Genomic DNA, 21,142 nt, shown 5'->3' with positions numbered 1-21,142 from the left:
AAATGGGAGCTGAACATCAGAGCTCACACCAAGAAGGCACGACAGAGGATGGACTTTGAAGAAATTCAAAGTGCCAAAAGCACCTCTACACCTCCATTGTTGTTGAGTCCATCGTCACCTCCTCCATCATCGTCTGGTATGCTGCTACTGCCCTCAAGGACCTCTATGGACTGCAGCGTATCATCCGCTGTGCTGAGAAGGTGATCAGATGCAGCCTGCCATTCATCCCTTCAGGACCTGCACACCGCCAGGATGCTGAAGTGGTCTCAGAGGGTCGACCCCTCCCGCCCCGGCCACGGACTCTTTGGGGTACAGTACTCCCCGTCCCCGTCGGCGGGAGACTGGGGTCCCTTCGGGACCTCTCGCTGCAGAAGCAGCTTTTTCCCGGCTGCCATCCACCTCGTCAGTGGGGGGCTCAGGGTCCCCGCGAGCTAAATCCCCCCTGAGCACAGCCGGGTCAACAACAGGCCGGGAATCCCCCCACTCACACAAACCTACCGCCTAGCCCCCCATCATACGTCACTTTAAATATATATAGACGCAATATTTTTTCGGGTTGGCGAAGGCATGACCTTCTCTGTCTCTGATTGCATTAATGCCTGACTTTGAGTACTTAGAAAAGCGCTGTAAATGTAATGTATTATGATGATGATAATGATGATGATGATGATTATTATTATAATACGTGCACTGTCAGAGTAGCGGCAGTAGCGTTATAAACCGTAGACCAGATTGTAAAAACATAAACACACGGCGCCGTCTTTCATACATGCTAGCCAAGCAAAAGTGCTGTCTAACCACAGACTGAAGAGAGACACGCGGAATACCCAAGCGAATGAGATTGTGTGATTGGATCAACAATGTTTGAGGCTGGGCCAATCAGAGTAGAAGGGCGGGTCATGCCTTCGCCATCCTGGGGGAAAAATTCCATACTGCACTACACTGCTCAACAGTGTTGGGGGTAACTCATTATAAAAGTAATATATTACATGTAATATATTACTTTTAGCAGTAACTCAGTAATATAACTTATTACTTATAGGATTTCAGTAATATTATACCAGTTACTTTGTCGAGTAACTCAAGTTACAAATTGAGTTACTTTAAAAAAAATCAAAGCACATATTTAAAAGAGATACAATCATTTCCTAATCAAACTGTGTGTTTTTATGCAAATAACCACTATAGATGACAATAACAAAGGAAAAGAATAACATTTAGAACTTTGGATTGTTTACACTGACTTCAAGGCAGTTGAAATTATTTTTCGGGATGGTTCCGGGGCAGCAATGTCATTCTGCTGCTGCTGTTGTTTTGGTAAAAGTAATGCAAAAGTATTGTAGCAAGTAACGAGTTACTCTGCACACTGCACAGAGAGTATAATATTGTAAAGTACCTTATTACTTTCAAATTAAAGTAACTAGTAATATGTAGTATATTACATTTTGAAAGTAACTTGCCCAACACTGGTGCTCAACAGTCCCGCCTATAATGTGCCCTCTTGGGCAAGCTTTCCCAAAGTGGCTGCCATGACGACAGTCTAGGGGTGCCGGCAAATATTTGGATAAGATTTTGAATTGACCTCCTTTGTGACCTCTAGGAGTGCCGCTCAGGTTATGTGTGAGGGTAAAATCGTCCCTTGCTGCCTGCATCAGCTCCTGTATGGGATCTATGCATGTGCACATCCGTCTCCCCATGTGTGACTGTGTGTCTCTTTCTAGTGTGTTAGTCACTGTTGGTGATGCTCTAAATATAGTCGACTGTGCCTCAGGTCCAACAGCCAGCTACTGCCACACTGGCAGCAGCTTGTTTATCAAGTGCCTCATTCATTACAGTCATAGCTAGTACCTTCTCTACATGCCAAGTCACATGTCTATTACTGTATAGACCTTAGTTAAGGCCCAAAGCTGTCATAAATGTATAGTGACATTTTACATTGTCAGAAACGTCCAACATCAAACCCCGTTGGGCAACATTTAAATTCCTGTCTCTCAATACCATGGATGCCCATACCAAGCGTTTTTATTTCATCACACTTCCTGCCAATATATTATCATTAATGTTACAACGATACATAAGCAAACAAACTGATATTGAGCTAAATATCAGCCACTGTCCACTGCTCAAATGATTGTGGTCTGTTAAACCTGCTGTTGTAGAATGGAATTTCACCTCTCCTCATCCGCTATATAATAATTATAACAGCTTATATAAACCAAATTGAATGAAACCAAGAGTCCAGGAAGTGTCTTATAAAAGTATATTTAAAGCCATACATTACTTAGGCAAACTGCATTGCTAAAGGACTGAATTCTCAATGTACACATTTTGGTATGTCATATAGAGTCCCAATGTATTCAGTGGCGATGTCACAATTTGACATACGCTTTACTGTATAGGCAAAGGAAGGCAGAGAGAAACAGAGAGAGAGGAGGGGTGATTACTCTGACTTGGAGCCTACAGGGCTCCTGTCTGTATCAGGAAGGTCAACCTCATGCAGTGGGTGAAAGTTTGTTTTGACCTCCATGTGCTGTGGAGCAGAGGGTGAAGAAATCTCCTCCTATGTGTCTGCCTGTCCAAATATGCATTTATGACTAATAACACATACCATTAATTATGTGTATGTAATAGCTCATTGATTATTAAATGCCAATGGAACTTCAATTTTCTACAACACCTGCAATGAAGTTTAATTTTATTACATTTCTGAAATTAAATTAATTTTATGATATTTTATCTTAAGGAGCTAAAAGGTTGCTAAAACCTAAATTGTTTGGGTTTTAACAGAGAGTTTTAGTGTCACTGTATGGTATAAATGCAGTTTCCACCTTAATAAGAATACATCTAAGTCTCTCCATGCGTATAACAGAGGTCATATCCGACATCCACAATAGAGAGGCAAAGTGGAACGTCACTTCCTGCTTCAGCACTGTACCAGAGATTTTCATCCGCCATTTATTTTCCCATAGACATTTCGTAAAATGCTTATAAAATAGTTTTACTTCGTCGAATCAAACGGTTCAGCTAACGCTATAATCGGGAGAGACCATAGAACATTTCACTCGGACCAAAACTTAAAAAAACAACATTGAACAAATATCTTCTTTAAACCCGCATTTTTCTTACGTTTCGCTCCGAGTGAAATGTTATGCGATCTCTCCTGTTTCTAAATATATCTGTACCGTTTGGTTTGAACTTGTAAAACTATTTTTATACACATTTTGTGTATAAAAATAGTTGTATGTGTATGTGTATGGGAAAATAAATGGCGGATGAAAATCTCTGGTACAGTGCTGAAGCAGGAAGTAGGCGGTCACTTTGCCTCTCTATTGAAAAGTGGGTGAAATGGGGACTTTCATTCCTTCAGGATGAGTTTCTTGGCAACAGTTGTCCCCACTGTGAGAGACTGTTGCACAGGTGTGGGGAAGTTCAGAGAAGACACCGAGCAGCCAAAGACGGCGAGTTCTGCCTCCGGCTGAAGGGTTATTTTGTAGGCCTTGAGAGTACCAGTCAAATATTTTGGTGCAGAATCCTGTTAGTGAAGGGCAGAACCAAAAGGCATGAGATAGTGTGCCCTCCGACACTTGACACCTATCACACAGTGGAGAGACAGAAGGGAAGATCTTGTGTAATTTCTGCTTGGAGTAGTGGAGACGGTGAGCGACTTTAAATTGGATCAGCTAGAAACAGGGAATCTTGAAAGAAGAAGAACCAGCAATGTGCCGCAAGGCATCCAGTCTGCCAGAAAGCCATTAGAAGAAGAAGTGGTGGGAGATTAAGTAGGACTGGTACTCTACTTGACTGTGCCAACAATGCCCAAAAGGAAGGGATGGCCGGCACTCCCCAATCCTGAAGCCAAGCGCAAGAAATTGGCTCGAGCCAGACAAACTCAGCAGCAAACTGGCGAGGAAATCGGAGGGAAAAATGGAACTCCAACCCCATACAGTAATAATGTAGGTGATAACCTTGTATAACAGGTGATAGATAGGTCTCCCCAGAAGTCTGCTCCAAGCACCTCGGTCCTGTCATCCACTCTGCCTGCCACAGTACCTGGATCTTCACTCAAGTTCAATAGAGCAGAGCCTTCTTTTGACCGAGGCCGTGTTTTGTGAAGAAGACCCCCATAATGGCACCCAACCCTTTTCAAACCTCTCCAGTAAAACTGGCATATGAGAGAGAGAGAGAGAGAGAGAGAGAGAGAGAGAGAGAGAGAGAGGCATAAGCATTGAGGTTGGCTGATTACACATTTGCCTTCAGCAAAATCACTGATTGGATCTGTGCATGACCACTGTAATTTGCTTCTGTCTCTTTGGTAATATGATGTTCTGCTGGTCTCTCTGGAGACCAGCAGACATTTTCCAGTAGCTTCTGATTGTTGGCCACAGAGTTACGCCCTCCTGATGTGGTTTGATCCAGTAAGCCGCCGCCAGCCAAGATCAATGGCGTCACGCGACTGTTAACATCTGTTCACTCCCGTTATCTGTCTGCTCATATAGGATGTGATGTGATTAGTGCCAAGGCCGGACAAGCTGAACATGATACAACGGAGCTGCTGTGACTCTGGGGAAACAAGTTTCCCCCGTTTTCTCCCCAATTACACTTGGTCAATTCCCCCTGCTGTCCCGGTTGTTGCTCCACCCCCTCTGCTGATCTGGGGAGAGCCGTAGACTAGCACATGCTTCCTCCGATACATGAGCAGGATCATGCTATTCCCCCCAGTTACCTCCAGTCTGGACGGTGGCACAGTGGTAGCGCTGAGGCCTCACAGCAAGAAGGTACTGGGTTCATTTCCCGCCTGGGACGCTGTTGCCACTGGAGGTATGTCTACCCATGCCTTCGGTGCCTAGTGCCCATGTGGGCTATCTTGTGTTGTGTGTTCGGCCACAGCTACGTTGTATGCCATTTTACGTGCGATTGGGCTGAAACTTTCAGGGGGTGTAAAGAGCACCCGTGCGGGTGACCTGGCGGAGCCAGCCCCAATTAGCTAATGATGTGATGTCATCATTGATGTCATCATTGACGATGTTATGGCAGTCTGAGGCTATACGATGTCAGTCTGAGGCCTGTCCTTTTACTGTGGGGTGATTCTGAGGTCACTTATGAAACTCTGAGAATTTGTACTGCAGTAGATTTTTACACCTGTACTTTTACTTCTGATTTAATGAAATATCAGCAAATATTTCTCCTTGAGTAGGACATTTTGGCATTATTATTATAAAATTTGGCTCAGTGGTTAGCACTGTCGCGGTCACCTCACAGCAAGAAGGTTGTGGGATTGAATCTGAACCCCGGTCCTTTCTGTGTGGAGTGTGCATGTTCTCCCTGTGTTCACCTGGAATTCTGTGTGTTTGTGCAGTATCACAATCTATAATCTAGTAAAATGTGTCGTATATGTATGTACCTAAAGATGTAGTAGCCTATACTGTGTCTATGCAAGCCCTTTGAGAAATGCTTGTGTGATAAGGCCATAATAAACATAACTGAACTCAACTACATAACATTGACACTATAGGCCTACTGTCCAGTGTGCTATTTGTTTAGCTCTTAAAGGTCATGAGAATCAACCACATTCATTTTATATTATTTGGTGGGACGGGAGATCAGACAGTATGTACAAATACACTGATAAAAACAGTGCTATGTTTAAAAATAAATGGGTGAATCTAAACAATTAAAACTGTAATGTACTGTATATAGGTCTACAGTAGGCATATTTCTTTGTTTTAAAAGCTCGTGGAATTCAACACATAGAACAACAATGACAACTGGTGGCAGATGAGAGAGAGCATTTAATCATATTTCATTCATTGAGTTGTCCCTTTATTTCTGAGGTTTCCTGCCATTTATTTACTGTCCCAGTTTCATATGTATGACAGCTAACTGGTTCGCTTTTATGAAACCTTTCCACAATATCAGCAGGCCCACACAATCAGCTGGAAGATGGGCAAGGATACGTTTCGTTTTATCTTGAGCTCACAGAGGTGCTGCCTTCAGGTGCTATCGGGAATATTTTAAATAAAAGTGGAACACGTGAACGAGCCAATAAAGCGGCAATACTAATAGAGTTGGGATTTTTATTATAATACATGCGTTTCATTATTATCTGGTATTGGCACCCCCATATATCCTACATAATTGATATTTTTTTTATTGTTTAGATTTATTTTTTAAAGTTGTTGTGCTATGGCCTATTTATAACTTGTCTTTTTGGTATTTGTGAAGAGACAACAGCTAAAATATATCCTAAAGAGATTCCTCCCATTATGCAGATGCACGGCAGCGATGTATGCGCCAGAACGCTCACCACACATCAGCTATCACGGTGGAGAGTTGAAGACTGAAAGAGCCAATTAGATATTGGGGGATTATTAGGTGGCCATGATGGAAGGAAGGCCTGTTTGGGAATTTAGCCAGATCACCAGGGTTCCACCCCATGGTTCCACCCCTCAGAGGACCAGGGTTACACCATGGTTATTACACCCCTACTCTTGCAATAAGTGCCGTGCCGATGGGATCTTTAATGACCACAGAGAGTCAGGACCTCGGTTCAACGTCTCATCTGAAGGATGGTGCTCACTCAAGGACAGAGTCCCTGTCTCTGCTTTGGGCATTGGGGATGGGGAGATTATTCATGTAGGGAAGATCACCTCCTACTGGTCCAACACCACTTCCAGCATCCAAGGACTAACCACAGTCAGACTGGCTTAGCTTCCCCAAGTAAGCCAGCGATGCCACTGTGCAGGCAATAAATAAATCATTGTATCCATGCTGTAGCCTATTGCTGACCAAAAACCATTCCAAAAACACATGCGGGACAAATCTTATTTAGACTCGAAACTCGGAGCTTCCAAGGAGCACGTGAAGGCAGCAATGGGGCCGGTGGGCGTGGTCTCATTGCAAAACAGTCAGCCAGGCAGCCGGGGGACACATGACGGCGGGCATGGTACATTGTCTGCTATAACGACAATAAACGTACAGTAAGTGGCTTTTAGTGCTTTCTGTATGAACATGTATGACTTATTGCTTGATTAAACATGCGGCTTTTGATATGTAGGTTTATATTTAGGTATATTTGTAGATATTTAGTTGTATTTTGTGATCGGGCTTTTACCCTAGCAGACAGTTTACTTTGTGTTATCATAAATACACACTAGTTACTAGCCTACTGGCTGCTACAGCTTGTGTTGACAGTTATCCTGCTGGTTATACTCTGTTATAGAGCATTATTGGCTCTCGAAATACATATAGGTAGGCTACTGTACTCTCTGAACAGCTGCCTAATGTGTATAGATCAGTGTTTAGAATTTACCACTTTGATGTTAATATAATCTTGTCAGTTATCCACCTCTTTTCCATCACACATCAAATGTATTATTTACTCGATTAATCACTTGACCATTTAGTCTGTCAAAAATAATGACAAATGCCTGTCACAAGGTCCCATTTCCCATTCTTCAAATTGCGGACAATAGTGACTTGTCTGATCAGCAGCCAAAAACAACAATCACATACAACTTAACAAAAAAGTTAGTTTTGCAGTGCCTTAATGACTCATCACTTTAAGCATCCCTGGTTTCCTCAACCTCTGGTAGCATAAGATCTTTTCTTTTTTGTTGGGTAAAATTGGATCAATCGGATATATGCCTAGTATAAACAATTTAGGTTGTAGAGGTAGATTTATGTCCAGCATATATCAGATATTACATTTGAAATCTTCCAGAATTTAGTCATCTCTGGGATTCCTCTTCTACTTGCAGCTCCAGCAGTGGACCAGCATGCCCGGGGGCGAGATGAAGACGCCCTTGTTGGCAGATTCCGACTCCGACGCCCCAGGGCCCCTCCCCCAGCGCCCGGCAGCCCCCGTGGTAGGCATCATCGGCTCAGGGGACTACTCCCGCTCCCTGGCCATCCGATTGGTGACGTCGGGTTTCGGGGTGGTGGTGGGCAGCCGCAACCCGCAGCGCATCGCCAGCGGTCTGTTCCCTGACAGGGTGCAACTGCGGTCGCAGAGGGAGGCAGTGGAAGGGGCGGACAGCCTGGTCTTTGCCGCCCTCTACCCCGAGCACTACCACACCGTGGTGGGGCTGCGGGACGCGCTGGCTGGGAAGGTGCTGGTGGATGTGAGCAACGCCTCCAGGCTGAACAGCGGAGGTGCGTCCCACGCCGAGCGGCTGGCCGAGCTCTTCCCACAGAGCCGCGTTGTGAAGGGCTTCAACGTCATCTCTGCCTGGGCACTGCAGGCCGGAGCGCACGATGGCAGCAGGCAGGTGAGGGGGGAGGAAAGGTTGCTTTTATTCCAGAGGCTGTAAGACCTGTGCACGGTAAAGGGATGGTCTTTTCACACCGCATATTAGACTGATAAATGCACTCGCACTTTCCTCTGGACTCTGGACCAGCAGAATTGCATAGTATTGATTGATTGATTGATTGATTGATTGATTGATTGATTGATTGGTTGGTTGATTGATTGGATCAGGGAGGTACTCAAGAAAACCTTGGTCGAGTTCTGGTCAATTTGAGCTCGAGTAAAGAACAGGTCCAAGGAGTGATGGTGAGTCAAGCAAATCAAGACCAAACAGTATTAAACAAAACAAAACAAAACCAAGTATTATCACTAGGGGGCACCAGGGTTCAACTCCCTAAAGCCATAAAATGCTATGGTAGGACTGGTAGGTGGCTCAGTGGTCTAAGGAGCACAAAGTACTGGGATTGAAACTGGCCCAGGACCGCATGTCACTCACATTCCATCTTTCTCTCTCTCCCAGTCTTTCCTGACTGTTTCCACACAATATTGTGTGTGTGTGTGTGTGTGTGTGTGTGTGTGTGTGTGTGGGAGGGGGGGTTATGGCTAACGGCTAAAGGATATGTTTCAAATTATAAATAAAATGCCTCATTCATTCATTCCATTTGGGTAAGGACTTGAAAATGAAAGATTAAAAGGTCTCTCTTTGCTTTTGAGGGAATTTGTTGTTTCCTCTAGCCTGGTTAAAACCATCCGGATCTGTGAACTCATATTCTGTTTTGTTCTGCGGTTCCATCTGGCCTTCAGCCCGGGCAGGGTGTTTTCATTCAGAAACCACAAAGTGTCGGGCATCCGGGTGGTGCAGCGGTAGATTTGCCTACCAACACGAGGGTCGCAGGTTCGTATCCACGTGTTACCTCCGGCTTGGTCGGGTACGATTGGCTGTGCCTGCACTAGGGCCTCCTTTGGTTGGTCGGGGGGCGCCTGGTCGGTGGAAGGGAACTGGTGGGAATAGCATGATGCTCCCACGTGCTACGTCCTACCGGTGAAGCTCCCCCTGTCAGGTGAAAAGAAGCGGCTGGCAACTGCGCATGTGTCGGAGGGAGCATGGTGCTAGTCTCGGCTCTCCCCAGATCGGCAGAGGGTGGAGCAGCGACCGGGGCAGCCAATAGGGCAGCATGGCGATAAAGTTGGCCAAATATAATTGGTGAGAAAATGGGGGAAAAATAAAAATAAATAAAACTAAGTGTATGGGCCAATCAGAGACCTGCCTCGTAGTTGACATCGTAACCAATAATGCCGCTGGCAAAACAGTAATGGCTCCCTCCGTGGCTCTCCAGCTCGAGCAGTGAAGTCAATGTTCGTTGAGTTTAAACAGCCATGAGTGCAGTTCTTGCAGAAATAGACTCAATAACAACAATTAAACAAGAACAGGAGTATGCAACCGCAGAGTTTCTCTGCTGAAAAGATTTAGCGATGCTGATTGGCTGAAGGAGATGTCTGTCAAGGCAAGTACTTCCACCCACCCACTGAAATGACTGTGCACAGCTTGGGGTCCAGACGGAACCGAATGTGAGTTCACGGTTTTAACCAGGCTATGTTTCTCCCACTGAACACCACAAGCCACATTCAAGCCCATGACAACACAAGCACATGGACTGCACCGTGAGACCTGATGGTATAAGCATTCCTCCCCCACTCCCCCACCTCAGGTCCTGATCTGCAGTGACTGCTGCGACTCCAAAGCGGCGGTGGTGCAGCTGGTCCATCGTCTGGGCTTCAGCCCCGTCGACCTGGGGGGTCTGGCCGCCTCCAGGGCCATCGAGGAAGCCCCGCTCCACCTCTTCCCCCCCTGGGGAGGCCCCGTCCTGCTCACGCTCCTCCTCTTCCTCTTCTTCTACGGCTACAACCTCCTGCGGCACGTGCTGCTGCCCTACCTCGACCACGGAGAGAACAACTTCTACCAGCTTCCACTGCAGACGGTGAATCAGACGCTGCCGGCGGTCGCTTTGGTCACACTGGCGCTAGTCTATCTGCCAGGTACTGAGCAAACACACAGAGCATTCAATAAAGAGGTTCACTCCATCATTAGATGAGACAACTACTGTAACTGACAAGAAGGCACCTGGAGAGCCAAAGCTCCGCCAACCCCCTAGACAATTTTCCAAATTACTGTTGTCATTCCCAACACTCAAATTTGACCTTTCTTGACCCTGGAAACATCCCCTTCGGAATTAGAATATGCACTGTAGTTTTATGTTGTTTTTTGGGGGGGGAATCCATTTATTAATTGTTTGAAGTATTCTGCTGACAGACAGTCAAACTAACGGGTGAAACCATAACCTAGTAAGAAAGACTGCTGTCACCAACTCTAACATGTAACTGATCATTTCAATTTTTTTTTTTTTTTACAAAGTACTGTAACTACAAGTTAGTCCTTGGTTGACAAAATGATGACACTTTGACACACTGGCTTTGGAAACTGCATGCAAACAGTTTGGAAAAGTGTGTGATGTTTGCTGTCAGGTCTGGTGGCTGCTGTCCTCCAGCTGGGCAGAGGGACCAAGTATGAGAGGTTCCCCGGCTGGCTGGACCGCTGGCTGTGCCGCCGCAAGCAGCTGGGCCTACTCAGCTTCCTGTGCGCCGGAGCCCACGCCGTCTACAGCATGTGTCTGACGCTACGCAGGGCTAACGGCTACACACTGCTCAACACAGCCTACCGCCAGGTGAGCACTCTGTGTGTGTGTGTGTGTGTGTTACAGCATGTGTCTGACGCTACGCAGGGCTAGCAGCTACACACTGCTCAACACAGCCTACCACCAGGTGAGCACTCTGTGTGTGTGTGTGTGTGTGTGTGTGTGTGTGTGTGTGTGTGCGTGTGCGTGCAGGATTGCCACCTGTCAATTCTGTCCAGGATAGAAAGAGTGCTAAGGGTGCTTTCACACTGGCGCCCCGGTACCGTTCCCGAGCAGACTTGTCCCCAAATTAAACATTTCTTTGGAGAAATTACAAAATAAAGTGCACAAAGTAAAGGCCAGTCTCCTCTCCTCCGCTGACTGACTCCATCAATTTGGTATTTGGGGCAGTTTCTGTTGCTTTTGGAGGACACAAAAAAAGAAGAAAAAAATAAAATGTGTATACACAATATTGTGTAGGTGTAGGCTATATGCAATGTAGTTTTACTGTGAAGTTAATCCACAGGAGAATACACTGGATTTAAGTCAGCAACACTGATTGTAAGGACCATTTTAGATTTATGTATTGTATAAAATCTGAGTGAATTGTAGCATAACATTTTAAATCCTCAAATTAGATTACTTTATTTAGATAGATACATAGATAGATAGATAGATAGATAGATAGATAGATGATGGTCTCAAGGCAGGTAAACTACACACAAAACGTGAAACAGATCTCACAATCCCACATCTCAGAATTACAGAAGACAAATCACATGCAGTACAAGAGACAAATCACAAACCGTACAATAAAAAAGACAAGTCACAGACAGAGTGCTTAATGGACCGAAAGCCCCCAGGAGGGGGCACCAGAGGAGGAAACTGATATTATGTGTGGGTACATAACTGATTTTCTTTTAACTATTGTTTGAGTTTTTTTTATGTTAAATAGTTGCCACAGTCCCTTATTTGTGCTGGTAGCTTGTTCCAAGAATCTGTACCCTTTACAGACACCACAATTTGACTGAATTTAGTCCTACGCTTAGGGACAGTACATTACAGTCTCCCCTCGTTAGTAGACTTAGAAATGATTAACTTATCACAATTTGTTTACGGTATGTCTCTACCCATAAAGTGATGGAAATGGTTTAATTTACATATTAACTTTTACAGCCATTATGTGATGCGTTATCGGCTTCTTACAATTTATTTATTTTGCCCTGGATGCAGTCTAGACTCTGAACGCTTGTTTGCTGTTTATGAGATCCAAAATGGCTCAGCTTCCTGTTTCTATGTCCACATATGGCAACATTAGCACAGTATTTCTATAAGACCAACTGGTCCTGTGGCTTCAGAACATCAGCTATGATATTGTTGGTTTGTTTTTCACAATGTACCCTTCACTTTTAGGTGAAAGCCGGCATTGAGAACTCCTGGGTGGAGGAGCAGGTGTGGAGGTCTGACCTCTACTTGTCCTGTGGAATTCTGGGACTTGGAGTCCTCACTCTGCTGGCTATCACCTCTCTACCTTCTGTGGGAAATGCCCTCAACTGGCGGGAGTTTACCTTCGTGCAGGTCAGCAAATTACAAGATTTTCATATGGAACCATATGAAACAACACTTAGTTTAAAATCCATTTAGGGCTTATTAAAATACCTGCTGCTATGAAAATGGGCAAGTTGTCTGTTAAAGCTGCACCAGGAAACTTTGGCCCCCGAATGGCAGAAAGAGGTACTGTTAGAAATAAAGTGAATGCCCAGAAAACCTGTAAGGTGAAGTCAGACCAACCCGGCCCGTCTGTGATGCTTATGCTTTTCTCTTCCTCAGCCCCACTTAAAGGAGAATTTCGGTATTTTTCAACCCTATTTTCATATTTGTAACTAAGTCATGTGAACAGCATTTTTTTTTTAAATTGGTGCAGTATTGACCATGATCGCTTCAGTCGCTCGTGCCTCAGCAGCCACACATCCACGAAACAAGCTTGTTTTTGCAACAGACAGAGGCTCAGATTGTTATTGTAAAAGAGAGAGAAAATGAAGGGTTGTTTTACGTTGCAGTAGCTTGTGATTGTGGTTCACGTCCCCCTCCTCTCTCCATGTCCGGTGCCTCAGTTTTCTATCCATATAGCGTTCCTCCTGCTCAGGTAAACACGAGCGACCATCGAATTCAAATGCATCGTCCATATTCTCGGAATCAGGTAAATGTTCCTGAGTTTCCTGCAACAACGCAACTCTCATGAGACTCTCGCGAGACTCTCGTGAGACTCGGGTCCCTCACACAGTCGTGATCTGGGATCAGCAGGCAGATGGATGGAGGCAAAATAAGCTTTTTACAGGGCGTACATCCTATCGGCCTCTGCTCCAGGCCGTTGCACGGCGGGTTCTCGCTCAATACTGCATCAATTTCAGACATTTCTGTTCTGGGTGAGTAGTTTAACATGAAACAAATGTGAAAATAAGCTCCACGTTGGAACATATGCTAATTCCCCTCTAAGTGGCCTGGGCTGAAAAGACGGATGTATATTTGCATAAAAAATGTCCCTTGTGCAGCTTTAAGTATGTAAGCAAGCACTGGGTGATGCTGTTAGACAAGATGCAGATTCAAAAACTCTAGGCTATGTCATTTCCAAACTCACCTTGTCATAACTTGTGAACCAAACTTGTCTTGACTGCATATAAACCATCTCCCTCTCTGTCTCTCCAGTCAGGACTTGGTTACGCTGCCTTGACGCTCTCCATCATGCACACTCTGTTCTACGGCTGGGACTTTGCCTTCTCCTCTCTGGCCTACCCGTACTTCCTACCGCCGGTCTTCCTCCTGGCTCTGATCCTGCCCTGTGTGGTCGTGGTGGGCAGGGCCTTGCTGGCGCTGCCCTGCCTCACGTTCAGGCTGGCGAAGATCCGCCGCGGCTGGGAGAGCTCGCGTCACCGCCGCCCCCGCGACCCGGAGCCAATCGAAGAGGCTCCTCCTCAAAACGTGGGTGACGTCTGAGGAGCTAGAGAGAAATATGTGGAAAGAACTGTGTCGATGCGGTCGTGGAAATGATGAAAGGGAATGCAAATAATGTGGCCGACTTCGGTTAAAGCTGCATGCACAAGGCAACTTTGCACTTTGGCGGCCCCAAGTGGCAGCAAGAGATAACTGAAAGGTTTGAAGGACTTCATTACCCAGAAATCATGTGACGTCAGTAAATTGTGCTGCCTTACAAAAGCAAAAGTTAGTAACTGTTCACACTAAAAATCAGAATATTAAGATAATAATGGTACACGTTTTCTCACTGCCAACCTCACATAGCCAAATGCCTTTGTAAGAAGATCTGTGAAGATGTAGCGTTTCTTTCTCTCTTTTTTTTTACTTTGTAAGAGCATATTATATCCTCTTCTATAACTAACCAAAATGTGTAAGTTACTGCCTTTATCCTTTGTAAGTCAGTTCACATCCCTCGGACCTACATTTCTTCTTCGTAGTGGCTGCAGGGTGGAGGTAGTGAGAAAACCTTCAGGAACAAGCTAGCTATCATGTTGGAGAAGATCTTCCACCACTGACCATAACCCACACACCATTTTGGATTGCCTCTTCTGCCGCAGCTGCACTTCATCATTTAAATATATATATATTTTATATAAGAGCCTTGCCTATGCCGCTTCAGATTTGCAAATACTTTTAATGGGTTATTTTAGCCTGCTTGTGTGCCAAATGGGTGGTGCTCGTTACTAAATGAGTTCCAGAAATGGTAGACAATCACACGTTTTAAAAGTTTTTTAAAAGTCTATTTGGTATACTTCGTTGTGCCAGTGATGTTGTCTCGCGACCCCCCGGGGGGTCACGACCCCCACTTTGGGAACCACTGGTCTAGAAGACGTGTAGCACTTTTAATTTGAATGTACTTTACATTGGCCTTATTCCAGTGTATTAACCTATTAAAAAGTACTCCAGGTACACACTGATATGTACTCTACTAATGAAAATGACTCTTACAAGGGTGAAACAACACAATGGAAGTGCAATTTTCATTTAGCAATATTACTGTGTACATACAAGAGTATTATAAAGTTTAATACACAGGTTAAAAGTCAAGTGAAGGCATAACAATTTGTTATCATTTGTTAGAAATTAGGGACATTTATCAAACTGAACTCCCCCATTATCCAACTACCTCCTGCTATGACAATTATGGGAACCCACTGTTTCATTTTTATGCCTCAATTGACTGCGACTGAGTTTTCTTTTCTTTCATAAAGGCATTTATAAAGATACTGGAGCTCTGTCACAGTAGAGCCTTTGACTACTTAACTCACATTCAATTTTTTGATTGAGCTATTTCAGATACTTTGAAGTGATGATAACAGACATGATGGTGGATGAGGGATACCTATTGAATGTACTTGTGAAAGGGCATTATTTGGGAAGATTGTAACTTTGTTTCGTATGTGTAACAGTAATACTCCAGTCACGTTCATATCAATGTGTTTTGCTACTCGAGGCTGAGCAAGAAAGATGGAGTCAATCTTGATCTTGCAGATGACCAGTTTGTGTTCTTAAATGTTCACCTTGATATTTGATCAGATTCAGTACTGTATAAAATAGATAGGACATGGATCATACTTCCATCTAAATGATATAGTTGATCTGTACTTGCTGCAAATCTCTGTAATTTCACAAATGCCTTTTCTCGTAACCAATACTAACTTTACTCCAACATAAAGCAACGTGCATCGTATGCATTATAATTCCTCAATCACATGCCCTATGTTCTCACAACCAAAGCTCAACATCTACAGGTCAGTGGTGAGCAGATGCAACCCATTACACTGCAATAAAGAGGATCTGGTTAATACGTTTGATTTCATTAAACACACTCTATATGAAACAATCATCAATACACTTAATCTGTTGGGCAAACTGTATTTAATAATATATTGCAAATGAATAACCATAATCACATTCACTGTTTAAAAATAAAAGGCATACCAGTGGAGTGAATCAGAAACTTTTTGTTTTTTTAAAACAAATGCACAAATTAAAACACTTGGCGTTGGCATGCTTGACCGTTGTCGGTTGGGAACCCCCTGTAAAGTGGAAATGCTGCGGTCACCTCACCAGGCACATTGTGGATTCGCTTTGTAGAGACCATAATCTTCTTTCCTGAAGAAGGCCACTTCCGTTTCATTAGCTGTAACAGAAAAGAATTATGTCAAAATCAGGATCGAGTCACCGTTTCCGCAGCAATGTCTCCAATATTAAAGCAATAGTTGTCCGTGTCAGTTGAAAACCAAGGCTGTTCCCTCAGCCTTCTCGCTAACTATTTAAGTTGACAGTGGCATATTTTACAGCTAGGGATGGGGCCGATCCGATCCAATATCGGTATCGGGTGCCGATTTGGCACAAATTCACGGATTGGAATATATATATATATATATTTTTTTGCAATTCCAGCGCGGGCCGCATTACGCTGGCTGTAATTTGCCCATGTATAATAGTATCCTTCTTTGCCTTGTATATTTTCTTCATTTTGTCTGCTTTTTGCAAGGTATATATTAAAAAAAAAATCTTGAATTGGCCAAATCTTTGCCTATACTGTATATTCAAGAAAAATATTGGTATCGGCATAATATCGGTATCGACGGCAGATATCCAAATTCAGGTCTCGGAATCGGATCGGAAGTGAAAAAAGTGGATCGGTGCATCCCTATTTACAGCTCCCCAAAAAAAGCACAAAATGTCCATAAACTAGAGTGATGTACTGTAGGGCGGGCATAGCAGTCAGTGAGGAAACTACAGGGGATACTGGACTTTTGGTCCCCACAGTGTCAATGAGAAGCAGTCTCTGCACTGCCGGGGGTGCGTCAGGTCAGGTGCGTAGGAGGAACAGGACCAGTCATACAGGCAGAAGCCTCCCGCACACTGACTTCACTTGGCGAGACTTTTATTAACAATATACGACATTTCGGTCAAGCGACCTTCATCTGGCATATGGATACAAAAAGCATAGGGCCTGTTTATATAGGGCAGGCAAACAGAAGAAAACAGTCAACCAAAAGGGACAGAGCAATTACGGTAGATGAAACCCCATGGCACAAATCAGTGCCTAATTGACACTGCAGGTGCCCGACAATAATAATAATTATTGACACACACACACACACACACACACACACACACACACACACACACACATATCTAAAGACAGTTCCCAATATAGATAAATAAAGGGAACATGTCAACAACTCAGGTATGTGATACACATTAAAAAGAAGAGGATAAGGTACAAAAAGGGCTACTAAATGTCTCTAAAGTGCAGACGGACCAAGTATAGTATGGGCTCAGAGTACTAATTGCCTACGGCATGTCAATTAGCACTAAACAATAAGAAGAGGCATTGATAGATGCTCTCACAGATGGTTAAGGGGTGCAACGGTTTGTGTGCAAATATTTGGCTACAAAACACTATGGAGAAAGTTGATGGACCCCTTTTTTTTATAGTAAAAATGAAACTAGAGGGGTTAACTCAACTCGCCACATGTTTGGTGCGTCCAATGAAATTGAATGTTTAGACTGACACAGGGGTGAATAGATCATGATAGATGTCAGTGTAGGATCCAAGATTTTAATCATTTTATTTTCATTCAATTCATTTAATTTCTGTTTCCAACACACACTCAGCACCTGCAAGCTGGTTGCCAGAAGACGACGAAGAAGAAGAATAAACTCACACAAACAGCGCTGTTGTTTACACTATGCTTTAGCAACTTTATGCACTTTTGAAGTGCTATGCACTTAGCCTTTATGCATTTTTTTTTAGGGGGCCCCCGAAATGTTGTAAATGCCCCCATTTTTTAGACAGTGGGGGGCAAAAGTTGCCCCAAAAATCTTTTTAAAATTTCCTACACCGATAGATGTGAAAATTCCCTGAGGGAAGTCGTACCGACACCAGCAGCTCTGAGAGTTAGGCCGTCTTGCAGGATGAGCGTGTCATCGTCGTCTAGACTCATCACCAACTCGTTTGTCTGCAAAAAGAACAAAACGCGTATTTCAACTTGGATGATGAAAGTTTTGTTTTCAAGGGCAGGACAGGCGAGGGATGATCCTCAGAGTGATTAGCAGCCAAGACCAAACCAGTGACTGAGGATAATAACTCCATGTCTCACTTGCTTAGATACTTGCCAACCTGAAGTCACTTGTCAATACTCCATATTCTCTTGTACGTCATTCCTGTCACATTGACATTTTGGAAAAGGGCCTGTAGTCAGCTCCACCAGTCAGACGCAATGTAACCTTAACCTTAGTGCCAAGCTAGTCTCTGCTCCCAGACTATTGGAGAGCTCTGCCTACCAATCGTCTGGGAACTTCTTGTCAAAAATAGTGTCTTGAATGGCGGCGCTTTGTCAAGTTACCGGAAATGGCACTGGAGCAAATCACTTTGTAACATGTCCTACTACCTGATTTTGAAACATTTGATTATTTTAATACGACAACGATATGCAAAACCCCAAAAAGGATCAATAATGTAGTGCTGGTGTTTCTACTATTCTTTTTTTTTATTCACAAAAAAGGACCGTTGAAGGAAGACTCAGTCCAGGGAGATAAAGCTAACAGCAATGGGGGCAAAAGGTTCAGGATGGCAATGTTGGCACTAGTTCTGGCTAAGCTTTAGTCCCTTCAGTCATCTTTACTGGCCTGTGTGTTTCGGAGCAAGCTGCTTCTTCAGGGCACGGGGCCAGGATCAGATACAGATCAGATCCATGCATTATGGTTGAATTTTAACTAACTAAAACTGATGTCATTCACACACTAATTTGTGCTTTTACTGGACTTAAATTTGCATGAGAGAGACAGAGAAAGAGAGTGTTAGTGTACCATTCTCTCTCTCCGGGTTGACTACAGAGGCATTGATTTCTGTGTCAACATTTATCTTTTGTGCATTTCAGACACATGCCTCTGTCCTGGCCCAAGAGAGATATACCGTACCTTGGCTCCATGTGCTTGGTGGATAATCTTCATTGTGTCTGAAAATACAAGAGAATGGAATCAGACGCATACATCATCAGTTGCCTAGCTCCTATGACAATCAGTCGCCTCCTTATGACATCATTAGTGGGACACAATTTAAAACAGAGAAACATTGCCCACATGCTCCCTTTTATATAGATTGATTTTGATAAACTTACCATAACCAAACTTCTTGAAAGGAGGTGGAAGACCTGCTCTTGTTGCAACATCTGAAAAAAACATTTAGAGTCAGTAGGTTTTGCAACGTGTTATAGCTATAATAATTACTTGCTGCTCATTATACTCACCGTCTTTTACATGCTGGAGAAACTCCTGTACGGTCTGGTCTAAATTCACGCCTTTAAATACAACTGGTTTGAAGTTTTTGTGCTCAAAGGACCTCACCAAGCGAACAGTGACTACAGCTTCACCTGCCATAGCCTGCTAGCAACACGAATCACAACAATTAGCTAACAGCTAATATTCCAGCTCTTTAGCGAGTGTATTTAAAACTCGGATAAGACTGTTCTGTAACGTGTATGTTACTAAAACACTGAGGACGCAATTTAAATTTATCATCCAAACCCAAACCCCCAAAACCCAAGCTCGTGTGTATGTTTTGAGATTGGAGCTTCCTACATGTGTTTCAAGCAAGAGCAGAGCACAGACCAGTCGAACGTCCGATGCTTTAAGACTCGACGGGTCGATAATCGAGCACATCAAACTGGCAGGAAGAGGGAAGAGCACCCGATAGAACCGCAGGAATGAGTCCGGAAATTAAGGCAATTCCACAAGCAATGGTGAATACGGTTAAAGGGATGTTGTTGTATAATGTTTTCGTGCCTCAGCTACCTTCATTGGGTATTGACGGTATCAAATTTAAGGAGAAAAAATGCACAAACAAATTTATAAGGAATACTCTTACTTCTGTAATCTTCCCTTTACCAATAAAAATGAAAAATCTGTTAAAAGATTATCCTGAAGAGATAAGAATTAGAATTCGAACTAGATACCTCACTCTCCCCATCCCACCCAAAGCTAAAGACACCCACTTTAAAGTAATGAATGATATTTATCCATGTAATGAGTTTCTGAGACAAAGATTTAACCTTGATATGAACAACTGTAGATTTTGTGATTCTGATATTGAGACTGTAGAGCATCTGTTTTTTGTTTGTAATTACTCTAGATCTTTTTGGGATTTGTTTCAAAATTGGATATCTGAAAAAGACCCTCAATCACCCAATTTAGAATATAATGATATTAAATTTGGAGTTATAATGAAAGATAAACCAATTGAAATGATGTACAATAGTTTAATTATTATGGCTAAACAATTTATTCACCGATGTAGATTTCAAAATGCCAGACCCCTGTTCGTAGTATTCATGAATGAGATGATTAACTTTAAAAAAGCCTTGAAACATGTAAAAACCAAACAAGCATGGAGAGTGTACGAAAAGTTGCATATTTTGATTACTGTTTAGAACTCTGACTTAATGTCTTTGCTTTATTTATTTGATTTTGTTTATTTGGTTGTCTGTTCAAATTTTGTATAATGTACTGATTATTAATGCCAGACTTTGTTTATTGAATAATAAAAAAAAAAGAAAAAGAAAAAAAAAAAAAAAAAAAAAAAAAGGAATGAGTCCGGAAGTATACTTCCGGGTTCGTCAGCAAAAAAGTGAATGGGTTTTAGAATTGGGATTTCACTTAGCGTTAAATGCATAAAATAAGGTCTGTGGTTAACAAACGTTTATGGGAATGCAAATTTGGGTTCAGCGCTAGCCCTAGTTAACTAGTTACTAACTAGGGCCTAGACTAGTTAAAACAAAAAAGCTATGACTTTTCACTGAAAAACATAGGGCCTACTGGTAATGGTGTAGTGATAAGGTTTTTTTTTATAACTTCTAATGTCAGTGTTAAAAATATAGCGTTAGCCATCGGTTGATTCACAGACAAAATTAAGGGATTTTTTCCACCTGTTGTGATTTACAAGGTTATTAAGTGAAAATTAATGTAAACTACTACTACTTTTAATGGGATTTTGCACTAATTAAGGGGTGAATAAGGGATTGCTGATTAGTAGAATAGATACATTTTGTTGTCAAATAGGCTATCATGGTCTTGTCCAGAATCCCATGAGCCTCTATATTGTCATATTTCTACATTCTCTTCTGGTAAATGAAATAATGGTGGAGTTTATTTATATTAACAATTCACAAACATTCTG

The 21,142-nt window shown here is 43.1% G+C and overlaps 2 protein-coding genes across 2 annotated transcripts; one reads left to right on the top strand and one right to left on the bottom strand.

Moving 5' to 3' along the window:
• Positions 1–252: 252 nt before the first annotated feature.
• Positions 253–14,203, top strand: steap3 (STEAP family member 3, metalloreductase; the record flags this gene model as incomplete). Its single annotated transcript, XM_083638270.1, has 6 exons — positions 253–402; positions 7,758–8,267; positions 9,955–10,282; positions 10,769–10,968; positions 12,331–12,495; positions 13,624–14,203. The coding sequence occupies 6 exons, from the start codon at positions 253–255 to the stop codon at positions 13,909–13,911; spliced, it is 1,641 nt and encodes a 546-aa protein (XP_083494396.1). The 3' UTR covers positions 13,912–14,203.
• A 1,608-nt stretch (positions 14,204–15,811) lies between these two features.
• cUnh2orf76 (chromosome Un C2orf76 homolog) lies at positions 15,812–19,565 on the bottom strand. The gene is made up of 5 exons (XM_083638043.1): positions 19,218–19,565; positions 19,089–19,139; positions 18,889–18,926; positions 17,846–17,927; positions 15,812–16,093 (listed from the first exon to the last, which is right to left on the bottom strand). Exons 1-5 carry the CDS (start codon positions 19,345–19,347, stop codon positions 16,017–16,019), a joined length of 378 nt encoding a protein of 125 aa, XP_083494169.1. The 5' UTR covers positions 19,348–19,565; the 3' UTR covers positions 15,812–16,016.
• Positions 19,566–21,142: the final 1,577 nt, after the last annotated feature.

Source organism: Poromitra crassiceps (assembly GCF_964638095.1).
Source record: "Poromitra crassiceps genome assembly, chromosome: 6".
Classification (NCBI taxonomy): Eukaryota; Metazoa; Chordata; class Actinopteri; order Beryciformes; family Melamphaidae; genus Poromitra; species Poromitra crassiceps.
Note: the sequence above shows the minus strand (reverse complement) of the source record. Positions and strands in the feature narration are given on the sequence as shown.